This window comes from Amphimedon queenslandica, unplaced genomic scaffold, assembly GCF_000090795.2.
Source record: "Amphimedon queenslandica unplaced genomic scaffold, v1.1 AMPQUscaffold_12971, whole genome shotgun sequence".
Taxonomy (NCBI): domain Eukaryota; kingdom Metazoa; phylum Porifera; class Demospongiae; order Haplosclerida; family Niphatidae; genus Amphimedon; species Amphimedon queenslandica.
The window spans coordinates 41,735-60,155 of record NW_003546793.1 but is presented as its reverse complement, the minus strand read 5'-3'; the positions used below and the strand labels follow the sequence as shown (position 1 = coordinate 60,155).

At 36.0% G+C, this 18,421-nt stretch overlaps 6 protein-coding genes across 7 annotated transcripts; 3 read left to right on the top strand and 3 right to left on the bottom strand.

Annotated features, from left to right (window-relative positions):
• Nucleotides 1-302: 302 nt before the first annotated feature.
• LOC109585996 (uncharacterized) lies at nucleotides 303-1,003 on the top strand. The gene is made up of 2 exons (XM_020002142.1): nucleotides 303-427; nucleotides 472-1,003. Exons 1-2 carry the CDS (start codon nucleotides 373-375, stop codon nucleotides 810-812), a joined length of 396 nt encoding a protein of 131 aa, XP_019857701.1. The 5' UTR covers nucleotides 303-372; the 3' UTR covers nucleotides 813-1,003.
• A 3,421-nt stretch (nucleotides 1,004-4,424) lies between these two features.
• On the top strand, nucleotides 4,425-6,031 carry LOC109585997 (serine/threonine-protein kinase TNNI3K-like). Its single transcript, XM_020002149.1, has one exon. It carries the CDS (start codon nucleotides 4,552-4,554, stop codon nucleotides 5,704-5,706), a length of 1,155 nt encoding a protein of 384 aa, XP_019857708.1. The 5' UTR covers nucleotides 4,425-4,551; the 3' UTR covers nucleotides 5,707-6,031.
• Nucleotides 6,032-6,193: 162 nt separating this feature from the next.
• On the bottom strand, nucleotides 6,194-9,666 carry LOC109585998 (28S ribosomal protein S29, mitochondrial-like). Of its 2 annotated transcripts, none has more exons than XM_020002150.1 (12): nucleotides 9,553-9,666; nucleotides 9,387-9,494; nucleotides 9,238-9,334; nucleotides 9,079-9,171; nucleotides 8,880-9,010; nucleotides 7,493-7,573; nucleotides 7,344-7,414; nucleotides 7,232-7,295; nucleotides 7,103-7,162; nucleotides 6,926-7,021; nucleotides 6,751-6,859; nucleotides 6,194-6,307 (listed from the first exon to the last, which is right to left on the bottom strand). In XM_020002150.1, the coding sequence occupies exons 1-12, from the start codon at nucleotides 9,607-9,609 to the stop codon at nucleotides 6,222-6,224; spliced, it is 1,053 nt and encodes a 350-aa protein (XP_019857709.1). In that variant the 5' UTR covers nucleotides 9,610-9,666; the 3' UTR covers nucleotides 6,194-6,221. The 2 variants fall into 2 exon arrangements, with proteins under 2 accessions (XP_019857709.1, XP_019857710.1); XM_020002151.1 differs by having other exon boundaries at nucleotides 9,574-9,666.
• A 133-nt stretch (nucleotides 9,667-9,799) lies between these two features.
• On the top strand, nucleotides 9,800-11,184 carry LOC100640301 (outer dense fiber protein 3-B-like). The gene is made up of 5 exons (XM_003389742.2): nucleotides 9,800-10,032; nucleotides 10,079-10,189; nucleotides 10,253-10,477; nucleotides 10,583-10,816; nucleotides 10,869-11,184. Exons 1-5 carry the CDS (start codon nucleotides 9,984-9,986, stop codon nucleotides 11,006-11,008), a joined length of 759 nt encoding a protein of 252 aa, XP_003389790.1. The 5' UTR covers nucleotides 9,800-9,983; the 3' UTR covers nucleotides 11,009-11,184.
• LOC109585999 (uncharacterized) lies at nucleotides 11,084-12,315 on the bottom strand. The gene is made up of 6 exons (XM_020002152.1): nucleotides 12,181-12,315; nucleotides 11,903-12,130; nucleotides 11,714-11,829; nucleotides 11,479-11,671; nucleotides 11,344-11,420; nucleotides 11,084-11,294 (listed from the first exon to the last, which is right to left on the bottom strand). Exons 1-6 carry the CDS (start codon nucleotides 12,275-12,277, stop codon nucleotides 11,169-11,171), a joined length of 837 nt encoding a protein of 278 aa, XP_019857711.1. The 5' UTR covers nucleotides 12,278-12,315; the 3' UTR covers nucleotides 11,084-11,168.
• Nucleotides 12,316-13,178: 863 nt separating this feature from the next.
• Nucleotides 13,179-18,184, bottom strand: LOC100641439 (long-chain-fatty-acid--CoA ligase ACSBG2-like). Its single transcript, XM_020002146.1, has 17 exons — nucleotides 17,784-18,184; nucleotides 17,421-17,670; nucleotides 17,272-17,360; nucleotides 16,823-16,943; nucleotides 16,610-16,690; nucleotides 16,467-16,568; nucleotides 16,358-16,405; nucleotides 16,003-16,170; nucleotides 15,855-15,913; nucleotides 15,683-15,805; nucleotides 15,334-15,634; nucleotides 15,108-15,224; nucleotides 14,758-14,791; nucleotides 14,575-14,714; nucleotides 14,168-14,362; nucleotides 14,027-14,081; nucleotides 13,179-13,963 (listed from the first exon to the last, which is right to left on the bottom strand). The coding sequence occupies exons 1-17, from the start codon at nucleotides 18,119-18,121 to the stop codon at nucleotides 13,893-13,895; spliced, it is 2,292 nt and encodes a 763-aa protein (XP_019857705.1). The 5' UTR covers nucleotides 18,122-18,184; the 3' UTR covers nucleotides 13,179-13,892.
• Nucleotides 18,185-18,421: the final 237 nt, after the last annotated feature.

Below are 18,421 nucleotides of genomic sequence, written 5' to 3'. Positions count from 1 at the left end.
TAATATCACTAGTTGTATCAGTACATCTGTAACAACTTGATTCATTGCCATCTGGTGGAGGCAAACAAAACTGACGAGTAGAACCAGATGAGGTATTATCCACTGTACAGGATAAACTAGACTGGATATTTATAATATCAGGAGAGACTCCATTAATCCTGAGAGTACATGATGTCAGTAAAAAGAGAAGAAAGTAGAGTAATGCTGTAAGATGCTCCATTTTAGAGCACGCAGCGCCGCATAACCATAGACATTAGAGTATATGGCATCATAGATATATCTATGATGGCATAACCACAACCGGCTGAGCCACACCCCTAATACGAGATACGCCCTTTTGAGTGGGCGTAGAAGTGAACGCAGCAACCAACAATGGCAAGCTCTTCTTCCTCTGCTCCTTTTATAAACGTTTGTGATAAAGAACTAAGTGAGTTTGTGGGTATATTTGACATTTAATAAAGTGTATTTCAGGTATTGATGAGTATCACTCAGTGTATGATAAAGTGAAGCCTATTTCTGCTAGTTGGAAGTCATTCGCCATTTCATTACGTTTGAGAATAACTGACATTAATATCATAGAAGCTAGCTCTCATGGAAATCCAATTTCTTGCCTGCAGAAAGTTTTAGAGCACTGGCTAATGAAAGATTATGATTATGAGCGTTATGGCTGGCCCTGCTGGAGAATGGTGTGTGTAGCTGTTAAAGAAGGAGGAGGAAATTCAGCATTAGCTGATGAAATAGCTCGTGAACATCCTCTACCAGCTATGCCGCCTGCAGGATCAACTAGTTCAAAAGGTACATATATTAGTTGAGTGTTGTCATCAATAGTATCACTGTCAGTGTATCAGTATCCATGATAATACATTATGTGTTAGTGTAGGTTGGGTTGGGTAGCCTAATTATCTCCTTTTTTGGTATTAAACTAATTGCTTGCATAGTTAAAGTCACACTACTGATATAGTACATGAATATCATTATCAAGCAATGAATATTATTATGTACAAATTCCAGTCTCAGTAGTGAATGTCATTATTAAATTTTCTGACCCTTTGCTTTTAATTATTGTCACCAAAAGAAGCTTGTGCTTGATTGGGCATTTTCTAATAGCAATTTAATTGATATCATTGTATAGCATGCAAATTTGATTTGTAAATGCTTTTTTCACACAAAAGTTAATTTCCTAGCATTGCACTACCTATGCATGTAGTCTTGTGTAGCTAAACTCCTCCCATTTTTGATATCTGGCTATGCGAGTGTTTTGGATTACCGTACAGCTGAAATAATTGGCGAGGAATTAATATTGGCGGATTGGTGGTAGGCAAAAAAATTGCCAAAATAAATAAGTCTATTAATAAAATTAATTAATCTATTTTGGGCGTGGTTGTTCATCATGTCATTTTGTCTTCACATACAAGAAATCAAACAAAGATGCTGCATTATTTCAAAACTTCGCCTATTGTTTGGGTCCAAAAGGATTTAGAAATGTGATGCCCTTGAATACAACTCTTAATCGTTACTTCACATGCTTCATCATCCTCGAGTGAGTCCTCGAGCTCTTTGTCGGCCATGTTTAGCTCTCTTTTAATTAATTTAAAGGCGTGGCGTAACAAATTTTCTGATTTTAATAAAAGATAATTTTCAAGTCATAATTGCCAAATTAAAATACCGCCAATCAGATTTTCTTGACAAATCGCCAAATAAAACTCTCGCCAATATTTCTGGCTGTACGGTACATGCACAGTTTATTGATAACAATGCTATCAATATTACTTTTTTTCATTCAATCAAATTTTGCTATTTTATTATGATCTACTTTTTTTAGAAAAAAGTGCCACTCATGAAACAGATGAATTAGCTATGTCACCAACAAAATCCACTAGCACTGACAAAGAAAAAGGTAATTTATCATTATGATAGAAAAATAGACCAAAATTAAACAATTTTTGTTATACCCTCCCATGGCTATTTTCTTTATGTCACAACATATTATTCTTATTATACTTATTTTTTAGGCACTGGTGGCCTTTCTGGTGAAAATTTCCTCTCAGCAAACAAATTGTATGATCTACAAGAGGAATTTGATGAGGCGATTCGACTAACACAAAAATCCTTTAAATCAACTGATCTACCTGAAATCACTGAATATCTCAATAGACACGCAATGTCATTACTTGGTCCTAACAAAAAACAACAAACAACACCTCAAGAAATTGCTCAAGCAGTTAAAGAAGAGTTTGAGCATATTAAAACAATATCAGATCTATTTACCATATTACAGCACAAATACATGTCATGGTTCAACTATAAACTAATGATAAAACTTGTTACAATAATTCTACCTAAAAATCGTTCGTTAAAAAGAGTTTGGTCGTCATATGAAGAGAAGTTAAAGGATTATTTCATAAACAGTGGTGGACTATTGAAAGATGCTGATGCTGTACAGTTCGGTGTAAAAGGTGTTCCTCCTGGTACACGAGTAATGATTGCTAAAGTTGACAGAGATGACTACACACTGGATGACATATTCTTCTTTCGTAGAGCAATACCAAAAGGTTTGGATATTCCTGAATATGATCTTCACTTCAGATCCGTTCACCTGAGTTCTCTCTGTTTGGGTTACCTCATTCCTGAGTATCTTTATTCTTTATTATTTCCTCTAACTACAAAGCTACAGCAACAGTTAGCTAGTATTGGTATCACTGAACTAACATGTGGTGAAGATAAATATGATCTAAGAGAGGTTTGTGATTATAAATACAAATTTTAATATTATTTTTAATTTTCCAGTTCTCAATAGAAGAGGTTAAGCACTCATCCACTGATATTGGTAAGTACATGAACTGACCTTTAGTCAATCCCTCCATACATAACTTGTATTACTAATAATATTCTTCATTTATAGATATATGTGATCCATTATGGTATGAGAATACCAGTACACCATTACATGAAGCAGCTTGGAGGGGATTAAAAGATGAAGTACCATTGCTTCTTGACAAGTTTGGTGACAACACATATCATCGTGGTCTTCATGGATGGACTCCATTACACTCTACATCATATGGTGGACACATTGAGATCCTTCAACTACTCATCCATCAATATGGTATTGATCCTAATGAAGGTGATGATAATAGTGTAGCTAGTATACATATGGCATCTTATAAAGGCCACTTATCTATAGTACAATATCTAGTAGACACGTGTGACGTTCCTCCTGATCAACCAGACAATAGCAATAACACTGCATTACTGTACTCAGCAATGGGGGGCCATTCTGACCTAGTGGAATTCTTTATTGAGAGAAATTGTAATACTTCTCAGATTAATTGTATGAGTGCTTCTTTATCATTGTTAGCTTGTCAAAGTGGAGAGTTAGCATTAGTCCACAAGCTTGAATCATTAAACCTCTTCTTACCAGATTCCTCTGATTTTTTGGGATTAAGCATATTGCATTACTCTTCTATGAGTAATAATGTTGAGCTTTTAAAGTATCTTTTAAATCGATATCAATTATCCATTAATGTAAAGGATCAATATGCAAGTAGGACTCCACTTCATATTGCTTCATGGTTTGCTTCATCATCAGTTGTTGAGTATATTGTTAGTATTCAAGGTAATGAAGCATTATTAGTTAATGATAATGATGGTAGGTCATGTTTACATTATTCATGTGATGCAGGTATACATATTCCAGCTGGCATTGTGTATAGTAAGCTTTTTGCACAAAGTGATGCATCAGTTATTGAGATTATTAATAGAACTAGAATTAAAACAAATAATGATTTTATCAAACGAAATGAAAGAGTTAAAATGTTTTCTTCACTTCTCAAGAAAGCTAGCACTTGCCCTAACTTTGACATCAATGCCACTACAAATGATGGTTGGTCATTACTTCATTTAGCATCATGGAGTGGCAGTACATTACTAGTGAAAGCATTAGAAGAATATAATATCAATTGTACATTAGATAATGATGGATTATCTCCAGTACATAATGCTGCCAGGTCAGGTTCTACTAGTGTATTAAGTTATATCATATCTCAGTATAATATCAATGCTAATGATACTGATACTTATGGTCGTACACCATTAGTCTACTCCTGCTGGTCAGGTAGTATTAATTCTGTTAAATATCTTATTAATAATCATAACAGTGATCCTAATATCACTGATAATGATGGTATGACATGTCTTCATCATTCTTGTTGTAATGGTCATATTGATATCACTCAATATCTCATTGAGGTACAGCATTGTAATATTAATAAAAAAGATAATGAAGGACGCACATTAGTACATCATGCTGCATGGAGTGGTAACTTTGATTTAGTTCAATATCTTATTACTGAACAAGGTTTGTCTCCTACTGCAGTTAATAATAAAAATGGCCTCACTGCTTTACATTATGCCTCAATGTCTCTTAACTTATCTCTTGTTAAAGAATTAATAACTACCTATCAGTTAGATCCTCATCAAGCTGACAGTAATGGTAAGCTACCTATTCATTATGCTGCTCAATCTGGTGATATTTTACTACTGGAATTATACATGAAGGATTACAAGTGTAGTCTGAGCCTAACAGATAAGGATGGTAACAATGTTAGTCATTTTTCCTCCATGCTTGGTCACATTCGCTTTATTAAACATCTGGTAGAGAATCATCAGTTAGATCTGTGTGCTGTGAATGATGAGGGAATGGCTCCTATTCACTTAGCATGTAGTAATGGAAGATTGAACTTGATCCAGTACATTATAGAACACAAACCATCATCACTTGAACTACCTCACAGTAAATATGGTCATACTCCATTCCTTATTGCAGTGTACTTCAATAAGTTAGAAGTTATTAAATATCTTATTAGTAAGAAGTGTAATCTATCAGCTACTGATGATGAAGGGTCTGGAGCAGTTCACATATCAGTAGAGAGGGGTCACTTGAATGTATTGAAGTATCTCATTGATAATAATTATTGTAATCCTAATGCAACCAATCATCAAGACCGTACACCACTTCATTTAGCAGTACTAGCTGATCAATTTGAAACAATCAAATATTTAATGTGTGAGAGCATTAGTTCTATTAGTATGGTTTGGTTACGTGAGATCAAGTATTCATTAGATGGACCACACAATATCAACATACCAGATGGTTTACCAGTTGATGTTAATACAAAAGATAAAGATGGCATCACTTGCTTACACTTAATAGCAGAAAAAGGAAATATTAAAATGTATGAATATCTGAAGTATCACTACAAGTCAATTCCAAGAGATAATTTTGGACGTTCTCCTCTTCACTACTCCTGCCTCTCCAACAAGTATGATATGGCAATGTATCTTGTTAAAAGTTGTCACTATGATCCTGATGATACTGATAACAATGGCTATAATTCAGTTCATGCAGCATGTCAAGTTGGCAATTTTGAACTGGCTCTATATTTCCTCACAGAGCATGGTTGTAACCCATGGGCTGAGACTAATGATGAACAAACTCTTCTTTACTTTGCAATCAAGAGCTCTAATTCTGAACTTATTCAGCTTCTAAAGCAAGCTATTGGATTAAGACCTCGTTGGCATGAAACTGAAGCAGACGAGCCCATCAGTTCTGAATTTAGGTCAAATCCAGAAAACATTTATCAAAATATAACCTCAGACAATCGCAAGAGGAAAGCTAAGAATAGAAATAAGTGCTTGCTATCTTAAATGGCACTTGAAGCAAAGCCATCACCAATTTCCAAACTTACATCATACCATTGTACCATTACACCATCATACTACTTTATTGCCATCATATCACCATTGTACAACCTTAAAACTTCGCATTATCACCGTACTACCATTGTACCACCATATTACCATCATAACTGTAACCACCTCACCAGTTATCACCATTACACCATAAACCCACATGTACACACCCCAATGGTTACCAATATCACCAATCCTTCTTCTTTAATATATTCTCCATTAACACGTATCACTGGAGCTACTCTTTGCTTTACTTATTCTTATAAAATTGTTTTATTCATAGTACTTGTGTACACATGCATCTTTAATTTGTACTTAGTCATCATTATTATAAATAAATTGTACATGCATGCACAGCTTCCATTATTATACTGCAAAAGACGTATGATGGTAAAAATTGATTTTCATTTGATATTTTATGATTTTTATATTATAATAATAATTTTATAATTCAATAATAATACTTCAAATTAAATATATCTACAGATTTTTTCCAGTTCTCCAGGTACACCTCCAGACAGTGTCCATAGTTCATCTTCCATCAGTTTATTTAATTCTACAGTAACACAACACAATAAACAATAATAATAATATACTCCTCAGTCTTATATCTATAACCACATTTAGGCCACTCCAATTAAATTCGTAGTTTCTCCTAACCCACCCGCTCGCCTGCATGAATATTCTAATTATTCGATTAAAATATTAAAATAGTAATAATGTAAACACGTGTCTTTCAAGGTGTTTTTTCATTCTTTTTTGAAGAGTAACTGGGCTCTTCACCGCTCTCTAGTTCATTGATAAACAAGGAATCAGGTATAGTTGCTACTTTTTCGAAACTTTATTATTTTAATCAAAATTTAACTTACCGCCCGCCTGCATAAGTGCCGCATGTGTAAGGAGAAACTATGAATTTAATTGGAGTGGCCTAATAAAATGGCTTGTAGCATAAAAGTGGCTTAATGCACACACAATAAATAAATAAATTAATAAACTCACCTTTATTCATCCAGTTCTCTTTATTAAGATTATTAATATAAGTATTAAATTCACCAGCAGAAAATGGCATCACTTTAACCGGATCAAAACTCTCCAATAAATATCTACCCTAAAACACAAAGTGGGTGGAGCAAGCCACACCCATTGTTTACAGTATTGCTTGTGTTTCCAATACCTTCCTCCCTGAGACCATGCCAGTATATCTAGTACCTTTAGTCCTCATGTTCTTCAGTAACCTCCTGGACACTGATCCAACCACAACACCTTTAAACTATAATAAAATTATTATTATTATTATTATTATTATTATTATTATTATTATTATTATTATTATTATTATTATTATTATTACTTTATTTGGTTGTAAGAATTCTCTTAAAGTCTTTACTATACACAAATGCTCTGGCTCAACCTGTCAAGAGAGAAGGAGAGAGAGTGAGAGTTAATTAATATTCATTATACCTCATCATTAAATACAGACCTGTTTAAAAGAGGTTGGACAATAGCAGCCATTAATATCATCAACAGCTAGTAATACTGACTGTCTATAGGGTACCAGTATAGGAGAGGTGGTACATAATGTATTGAGGTACTTGTTCAATACTGATATCTCATTGAATATTGTATGGAATACATTATGGGATACCTTTGGTTTAGCAATACCCTAATAAACAATTAGTGGAGAGGAAAGAGGGAGGGGGTGTGGTTGATAGTAGTTCATTATATTATTATTAATATATACCAGTTTAATAATGTCAAGGAGACTCTCACCAGCTTTAACAGTCTCCTTATTGTTCCAGGTATAATCTTGAGACAATTTTAACTAAATATAAGAAGAAAATTACTTTTATTAGATTGTGTATTTACTTATGCTGGGTAGAAATTTTGAGCTGATTATAATCAAAAATTGGACAAAAGTCTCTGTACTATAGTACAGCAAATTTGGCCAAATTTTATGAAAAATGTAAAGGAGAGAATTCTCCATTTTTATTCCATTTCCTAATATATATACATGTTCTTATGTCGTGTAGCAAGTTTGAACTGATTCCGATCAAATTCGGATTTTTTATGAATTTTTAAAGTTGCTCCAAAATCGGACAAAAATCCCTGTACTATAGTACAGGGAATTTGGCCAAATTTCGTCAAAAATGACAAGGAGAGAATTCTCCATTTTTATTACATTTCCTGATATATATACATGTTCTTATGTTGTGTAGCAAGTTTGAGCTGATTCCGATCAAATTTGGATTTTTTATGAATTTTTAAAGTTGCTCCAAAATCGGACAAAAATCCCTGTACTATAGTACAGATTGCTTGATCAATAATGGCCAGTAGTGAAGTGGCTCCTCCCAGTACACTATTAAAGGGATACTGGCGCAGTTTACGGAAGAGCTAGTACACGGAAGGTTTATAAACAAAAAAATGGCTGCGGGTTTATATCTTGTAATATGTGACCATAATTGACAAAAGGGCCCTTATGGCGGATTTTAAAATTGATCGTTATAATGGAAAATATCAACCTGTGAGTGCTTTGTTAGACAATCATTGTTTCTAAAAGTTTCATGGTAACTTTTTGTATCCTGTGGAGTAATTTTATGATAAATGGGGCTCAGGAAGTTGGATTTCTTAGGCTAGAAAGACAAATTTCACTACCCGCCATAAGGGCCCTTTTGTCAATTATGGTCACATATAGCAACAGTTTTTGCTCTGATTCTTGCTTCTGGAGCTCTGATACTTCAACAAATGATGCCTTATGTTTATCTCCACCAAACTCAGAGGTAAGCACTTAACTGAATTTTTCTTCATCAAGTTTGCCGTCCATAAAAGGCTAGTGTCTTTTTGACGGGTGAGTTTGACCGTGTAGCTGTGTTTGCTGGAGTCCATATCTTTCTGAGCTCTTCTCTGGCCTTTACCTGACATCTTACCTCAGCAGGACCTTCTCTCTGTTCTTCTGCATGTCAATATAAACGCTCAAAGAGACTTCTGCACAAGTTCTGCCATTTTTCTTTGACGAAATATGATTTTTGGTCCCCAAAAATCATATTTCGTCATCAATTTTACGAAAAGTGCGCGGATATCCGTACACGGCGACAGTATCCCTTTAATACTATTATTAATATATTATTTACTTCAGATATATGTTGATGATTCATTTCTTTAAACTGAGATAGCCAGTCCACTGTATCATCAGGTAAGTCATACAGTCCATCAGTTTGTAGTAATGGCTTTAACTCACGACTGGAATGAGTCCACTTAAATACTAGAAATAATAATAATAACAACAACAACAATAATAATAATAATAATAATAATAATAATTAATCTTACCACTGGGTACATGCAGTACTATCCAGTCATTGGCCAGACAATAATGAATTATTTGTAATAAACAAACACTTTTACCACAATCATCAGGACCATCTATTAATAATAATAATAATAATAATAATAATAATAATAATAATAATAAAATAGATTCAAACTCACAGAAGAGAAACCTCTTTCCACTTTTGTTCTTTAAATGATAGAGTACGTACCAGGACGGGTCTCTTAGCAACCATGAGACCTTACCAACAGCTTCCACCTGGAGCCATTAATAATAACAATTAATTAATTAATTAATAATTAATACATACTTTTTTCTTGAGTGTTGTTGGTAGGTGATTGTGTAGTGAATATTTTTTAAGATCAGAGTATCCGACACTGTATATTGTACCCAACTGATCTACACTAATATCAAATTTCTAAAGATAAAATTAATAAATATTGAATAATAGTAAAATCCTAATAAAATCATTTTACTGGCGTAGTAGTCTCTACTACTGGTTCAGTTGCTGTACAGTAGTTGGTTGCTGTCATTGGTTGGTTTGAAGGTCCTGAATAATTTATTAATGGAGAGAAGATTCGGTGGATTTTTCTACACTAAGAATATAAGAAATAAAGAAGAAAATATAGACTTTCTTACTTGCATAATGGCCGCCATTTTATTTCTAATTAATATTCATTGGTTATAATTCATTATGATGAATCTAATTATCTATTCATTGATGGGTGGGTCTCTTCCATATTTGGTTATCGGGTGGGGCTGGAATCCTTGCAGATTTTTCACGCGCAGGCTTTACCGGCTAAAGTTCTCAAGTTACAGTCACACTAGCTGTAGCTTAGAGCTTGTATTTAAATCTAATCGTCCTCAGTGATCCAGTGTCTGCGCAAAAGAATAAAGAAGGATAAAAATGGCTGAAACTAAAATGGAGAAACCTAGAATAGCAGCCATGGAAAGAGGTACTTGGCGCTTCAGTTACATGATGTTAATTTACTTCACCTTTAGGTCCTGGCCCTGGAAGATACACCTTACCTAACTTGACAGGATATCAAGCACACGATGTATCTAGGAAACTACACCCCGCATACTCTTTTGGATTGAGACTTGGAACATCATGTCAGTAAAAGTTTTTTTTTAGCAAAAATTAATCAATCCCCCCTCTCTCTTTCTCTCTATTAGTCATTAAGAAGCAGATAGGGCCTGGTCCTGCCTATCTCATTGACCCAATGATGACAAGGTATGGCAGGGACGGGACTGCCCAGTACTCACTCCACAGTCGGCACAAAGAGCTGGAGCCGTTCAAGACGCCAGGACCAGGGGCTCACTGTCCTGAGAAATTTGCTGATCCGTCACGCCATAGACCACCTGCCTACTCAATGGGAGGAAGAACAAGATACAGGAAGAGTATGTACCATGATGTACTGTGTATAGTGACTTATGCTTACTGATCTGCATGCAATATCTTCATGAACATAAATTAATTTTTATATTATTTTTCTTTTTGTATAGGAGATGCTAATCCTTCCCCAGCCTCCTACACTCTTCCCTCAATGCTTGGTGATAAAGTACCCAATCGTACATCCTCTGCTTGCTACTCAATGGCCCCACGGTCTAAACTTGGAGGCTTTGATACGGATTATGCTAAAACCCCAGGTCCAGCTAGATACAACACTACCAGTGCTGAGATCACGCAAAGGAAAGCTCCTAATTACTCAATGCAGAGCAGAAACTACATGCCAACTGGTAAATAAAGATAACACAATCATTAATAATGTGTTTTTATGCTATTGAATAGATGCTACAAGAATACCAGGCCCAGGAGCTCACTGTCCTGAGAGGGTGACACTCAATAGAAGAGCTGCTCCAGCATATTCATTGGGAGTGAAGCACTCTGAGTATATATGTCCATTGGTCATTGATACTCCTGATGACTAGCAGAAACAAACAATACAGACTTTTGTACATACCATGCAGCATTATGCATTATCCCCCATTTTAATACAGATTATATTTTGATTTTTGCTATGATAGTTCGTATTACACAGCTATAGAGTAGTTTCTTATTATTATTATTTTAGTTTTTTATAACAATTATTTAAGTTTTTGACGGATACACTGGAGCTGGTGGTTTGAATGAGGGAGGAGGAGGAAGGAAATGTGTTTGGTTTGTTGTTGCAAATGAAACTTCAGTTTTAGGCAGCTTCCAATGACTCTTCTTAAGCTATAAAAAATAATTAAAATTTTGTCATCATTCATTATTTTGAGCTCACATGTCTTTTATTAAGAGAACGTTGCGCCACTTTCTTGACATCATAAGAGTCCTTCACTGTTGATACTAATGGTTTGTCTGTAAATTAAAGATAAAATACTCTTCAATATCATGAGTTCCCATGCTATTATAATACCTGGTTTGTATTGGAATGCAATGTTGTCTTTAGTAGGAGCACGTGCTCTGTACAATTCTCCTTTATCTCCTTTGTAAGACTCAAGGGACGTCGTGAGAGGAAAACCAAAGACAGACGAGGAACCCAAATGAACATTTGAGTGAGTCCTCAGACGAGACTTGTTTTCATAAGTTGGGAAACTGTTTGGTGGAGGCTGAAAAGGAATAATTATACATTATTGAAGATTAAAAGTTACTTTTGAGAAGACGCTTGAGGTTAGGAATGTCATTCTTTCTTTGACTCTTTCAGGACAAAGATCACCCGAAGGAAGAGAACTGAAGTTACGCTCGTATTGAACAGGAGTCTGTCTCTCTGAAAATAAATAACAAAAATAATAACAATAATAAGAACAACAACTATTAAAATTTTGATAATGCTTTCATACCTGCACTGCTGTTGTAAATAGGATACTCATTAACCTTCTCATGGTATGTCTTTCCTTTATTATCTTTCATCATCTTTATTGATGATTTGTATGTTTTATCGTGAGCTACTCTTTTATCATATCCTTTACTTGAAGACCCCTCCCCTCCCTCTTCACCATCATGAGGTACTTGCACACAGTATGACTTCATTTGCTCACTAGTCATATTCAACTCTTTATTTCTATCACCTAAAATTAAATTAAATTATTCAATAATAATTTATTTACTGTTATTTTACCAAATGGTATGCTTGTTACTCCATTTTTCTCATTCAGTGTCAGACGAGACAATTGACCTCGCTCCGGTCGACCGGTGTACTGGTAAGTGTCCTCCATTGTTGTAATAAACTCGCTGTCCTTATGAGCTTCAATACCTCCTAAATAAAAGATATATAGTGTATTATTTCATTTGGTTATCATACTTTTAACGTTGTCTTTGTTAAGTTTAGCTCCAATTTCTTTGTTGATTTCTCTCTCCTCTTCAGTTATTGGATGATGTACATACGACTCCAAATATTGAGTTCCCTCTTCATTAGTTTGAGAATTATTAGGAGGAGAGAGAGGGAGAGGAGGAGGAGAAGGAGGACGAACAGTTTTAGTACCAATGATGCAGGAAGTTGGATGATACCTCATTCTGTTATTATTATTGCTATTATTATCATTATTATTAGGAGAAGGATCATTATTTTGCTGATGCTCAATTGAAAACATGATCCTGTTAGTTGTCATGAACTCATTACTTCTCAAATTTGAAGGAAACTTCAAATGACTTCCAAAGACTGAGAGATGGGCTGGAGGAGTATGAGAAGAACAACCTTTGGAATATGAGTCAGGCCCAAGGTCCTTATAACACTCTTTAGTGGTTGATCTGTACGGCTCTTGGGGCATATTGATCCTCTCAGTTATAGTGAGGCCAGAAGGAGGAAGAGTGGAGGGTTTAGTTGGAGATACTGATTGTTTTTGAGGAGTAGGATCCATGAATGCTCTGCCTGTGGTGGTTAATTCAGAAGGGAGGATAGCTCTCTTCTGTAGGTGGTATGGGAAATAGAGCGAGGCTTTGCTCTGCATCATCATCTTGAGCTGAGAAGAAAAGAAGACCCTCTGGCTTTTGAAACTAGCACTATCCAAGGACGCTTGCTGGAAACCGCTTCAACCCGGGAAAAGTTACTACGCATGCGTCATATCAACGCCCACGGCTTGTTTGCACCTTGAGCTACCACCCACGCGAAGCCTCGTGTTTCCTTGAGATCAAAATGGAAGGACTTACATTTCTTCTTCAAACCTTTGTCTCCACTCTAGCCAGCATGATGGTGGGGTTCCTGTGGCACTCTGAGCTCCTCTTCGGTAGAACCTGGTGGAGGAACACCTTCCCAGGTATCAGATTCGGTGATACAAAGTTATTCAAAGAAGCAGGGAACTTTCCACTCTACATGACAATGATAGTAACAATAATACAGAATATAGTACTAACATATGTCATTAATACACTCTATCCCTTACTGGCCCAGTCTACAGGGGAGGGTGTATTCTTTCCAGCTGCCTGTAGTGTTATTATCTCCATCATTCTTTCCTGTGTTATATTCCCTCATTTCGTCTACAGTCGGAAACCTTTTGTACTCTATCTGATTGCAGCTGGACACAATGTATTCCAGACCACAGCTGCTATTTTTGTAATCTATTACCTCATAGCAACTGGCAAAGACTAACAAACTGTTGACTACCACCATTATATAACCACAACGAACAATGGTTTATTTAATCACGGGCTCATGTTATCGATTAATCATTTTGTTGCATTTTTTGATGATTTTGATAAAAAACTAGCTGATCACATCCATCCATCATATAATATACTAATAATAATCAATATAGATCCAAACATAATAAACTATATATTATTCATATAAACTATTATACAGTAATAATCCCATCTACACAGTATACCCTTGAACTAATAGAAGGACTCAATAATGTCACTGTATTTAATGGTGATGAATCTTCTCTTTAGCTTCATGGTGTGAGCTGAGGGAGAAAGAGAGAGAGAGTATATTAAATTGTAATCATTTTTTGTTGATAATGATGTACTTAGTTCTCCAGACTGAATTGAGAAGTCACGATCCAAAATTGACCACTTGACAATCTGAAAAATAAAAGGAAAAAGAATATATGTACATGTACATGTACATATATTTCATTAATCTGATACTACTACTCCCTCCCTCTTACCTTATGCTTCTTACAAGCAGCTCCTCTATTAACTCTATCAATTCCGTTTTGTATCATCTTGAGTACTCTGTGGTCGCTGGGTTCATCCAGTATATCCCTCACAGTCTTTGACTGGCTGCCACAAGACTGGCATATAGCCAGGGCAGTGGGGTTGAGCCGATCAGTAGCATAGCCAGTCACATCATCAAACTCAACCTACAGAACATTATCAGTATTGCTGCATTAGAGTGGTGTACTTTTACAGCTGGTAATTTTAGAGGGGAAATTTTCAAAAATTTGGCATTTGAACAGCTAAATATCTTAACAATATAATATGCCTATGCTAAAACCCTCCAGTCATCAAAAATTTAGCAAAACCCCACTCCCAAATTACCAGCTGTACACTGTACATGTATTATAATTAGTACTTTTAGTGTGATGAGACAGGATATGTAGCTCTTCTGGTCCCCCACTATCACTGCATTACTGACTATTGGCAGCTGCTCCTTCAGTGCAGACTCAATTGGAACTGGGGCAATGTTCTCACCAGTTGCTAACACCAGCAACTCTAAATATAAAAAAATAAATAAATAAATAATGATATTAATTACCTTTAGCTCTGCCAGTAATGTAAAGAAATCCTTCCTATAAAATAAGAACATGTATTAATGTGATGTGGAGAAACTACTTTTTACTATAGTACAGAGACTTTGGCCTGATTTTTGAGCAACTTTAAAAATTCGTAATAAAATTAACTTTGATTGGAATCAGTTCAAACTTTCTACACAGCATAAGTACATGTATATGCATCAGAAAATGTAATAAAAATGAAGAATTCTCTTCTAGTCATTTTTGGCAAAATTTGGCTAAAATCCCTGTACTATAGTATAGGAACTTTGAACTGATTTTTGAGTAGATACGATTAGTAATTATACAAAAGCAGTTGATGCCAGTCTCTTACATGATTAATGTATCCAATGTCTCCGGACTTCAACCAGCCGTCCTCTGTCAGTGTGTCACTGGTCGCCTTTGGCTCTCCAATGTAACCCATGAACAAATGACGCCCTTGAATTAGCACCTGATGATCACATGACACAACAAACAAACAAATAAAATAAATACATAAATAAATTAATACATGAATAAATATATAAATAATAAATAAATTAAATAAATATTATTCTTACTTCTCCATTTCCAGCATCATCAGGATTATTAATACGTAGCCGGACCCCGTCCAAGCTCCGCCCACTAGATTGGAACCTGATATCATCCTGAGTGGTGACAGTGGTTGGGCCCGTGGTCTCACTCATCCCGTATAACTCATGAAGAGGGATATTGACACTCATGAAGTAGGAGAGGGTATCTTGGGAGATTGGAGCTGATCCAGTCATAGGGAAATGACACTGGTCCAGACCCAGCCCTCTACGAACCTTTTTGAAAAATATTAGATTCGCAAGGGACCAGCCAAAAGGTGTACCGGAACCCCTGAGGGGGCAACAAGAAATTAAAATTAAATTGTTAATATTCTTTTACCCGAGTTGTTTTTGGAGGTTCCCCTTAAGCCCCACCCCTTTGGCCCATTGTGATATCTTGGCCTTCAGTCCGGTTGTGTTCCTAGCCACCAGCTGCATACTCTCCGATATCTTCTCCCAAACCCTTTCAAAATACATGTACATGTATTGGTTACCATGAAAACACGACCCACCTGGGTACTCCGAGAAATATCGTTGGATGAACTTCACGCAAAGTTTGGAGGAGAGAACCCTAAAATTATAATGATGACCCAATAAAAATAACAAGGTAACGTAATAAAATTTTAACAGGTCACCCAATAAATTTTCTCTCTCCATTACCTTGAGTGCGTCAGGTTGTGCAAACCAGACTGAGGCACCAATGGCCAGAGGGAAGTAGATATCGAGGAGCTGAGTAGCAACATGACTGAGAGGAAGGTAACTGATGACCCTTTCCTCTCCTCTCTTGGCTTTAGTCTCTTTGAGTATCCTGGAGCACATCCAGGTGATCTGGTGATGGAGGATAGGAACATAATAATAGATAATAATTGACATGTACATTAATATCTATACATTAATATTTATACATTATACATGTAATATCTGATAGTGGCCGGAGCATTAATAATCAATAGTCAAACATACAATAGCAATCATTAAACATAAAACAGACACGTACATGTACGTGTAGACTCACATTATCATGAGAGAGCATCACTCCTTTAGCACAACCAGTGGTACCAGACTATTCAATGAAAATAAGAATTATATCTAAAATAATTAATCAATCAATATTATTATCTTACAGTATAAATCAATGAGGCACATTTCTCAGGTGCTAATAGTCCAAACCTTCTCTCAACTCCTATCCTTTCTTCTCCGGCTGCCATCTTCTTTAGGTCTTTCCACTAGTGGGCGGGTCAGTGGGTGTGGTCATGAGCTAGCTTACCTCGTACATTCCTTCCTCTTTTGGTGAGCAAATCTTACCATAGTAGACTATAGCCTTTAGGTGGGTCAACCTGGGGCGTATCTAAATAAATAAATAAAATAGATATTAAAAGAATGGACCAAAGTATTATAAAACATTATTGAAAACATTAATAATGAACTACTACATGACATGTATACATGTACAACTACATTAAACAGTTCCAGCTGTTACTTGTAGTATTTTTTGCAAGTGAGCGTCATTCTCCAGTACAATGATATTAGCCTTGCAGCTGTCAGCTATGAAGCAACACGCCTCAGGAGTATTGGTTAGGTATAATCCAACTGGTAACCCACTGGAGAGAGAGAGAGGGAGAGGGGGGAGAGAGAGAGAGAGGGAGAGAGAGAAGAGAGAGAGAGAGGGAGAGAGAGAGTGTGTGTGTGTGTGTGTGTGTGTGAAAGAGGGACAATATTACCAAACATTCATTTACAGTGTATTACATTAACTGACACTAAAACAAGTGTACAAACGAAATAATCATTATTCATAATAAAAGAGAACATGAGACTCTATTGTGTGAATGAATAGTGTACACTCATTGAATCAGACCAACCACACCAGCTATAATTAAACCCAACACTGTACCTCATTGTAATAACACACACACACACACACTAGCTTACCCTGACATGATAGTAGCCATGTTAGCAATGTGCCACTCTGGAGAGTTGGAACCTAAGATACAGACACCATGATAAGGTTCAAGACCAAGCTAGAGTAGAGGAAGGAAGTAATAAAAGAATTAAATTTAAAATAATCCTTTCTCCGTTACTTTAATAAATGCTTTAGCAATGGTAAGACTCATCTCATAGTATTGGGTGTAGTTAATCTCCTTCCATTGTCCTGCTCTCTTGTAAGCTAAGGCAACGCTCCCTCCATTCTCAGTGACTGTACGATGGAACATGTCTATTATAGTGATGGGCTTCTCAGCAGCTGCTCCTTCAGTACCTAGCTGTATGGTAACACCCACACTCGGGTCACATGACCAAAAGGTACTACTGACAGCAGGGACATCTGATTGACTGGAGGGAGAGAGAGAGAGAGGATAATGGTCAATCTTAATTGCTAATTTACAAAATAACTACCGTTAATTTCTAACAATTAATTTAATTAAAGATAACAACATTTTCATTACTTTTTCTGCCTGACGTTTGTCTCGTCAAAGATCAGTCCATCAGTATCAAGAGATAATGATCCAAATATATCAGCAACATTACCCGCCTCTGACCCCAGGTCTAATGAAAGACCCTCTCTTGAATGCAGCAGTTTGAATTCCTCTGAAGTAAGGCTGGGTCCTGAGCTACCTGAAGATGAGACTGAGAGTGTCCTTAGCTGAGGTGGAGTAGAGACAGCGCTGCTGCTCTCTCCGTTAGGATTAACAGGAGAAGGAAAAGATGGCGAGTTAAGGTCTGGCTCTTTCCTCCCGCCATTGGAGGAGTGTAGGTCAAGGGAGAGCTGAGAGGCTACAGCCATTCAACTATTGACAGGAAACCTCAGCAGCAGCAGCAGCAGCAGCAGCAGCTTTGACTACACACACGTGTGAAAATGACATAACATTAACATGTACTTGTAGTATAATTTTTAATAATTTTTTACATCACACCTCTAAAATATACCACGTGTTTAAGGAATACGGATTGTGAATGCTGGAGTGTTCGGAGTCCGTATTCTTTAAACACGTGGTTTTTTTTTTGGGTGTGGCTAATTTAATAAAGAAGGTGTGGCTACTTTGTTGCAAGTTTTAAGAAAATAAAAGGACTTTACTGGTAAATA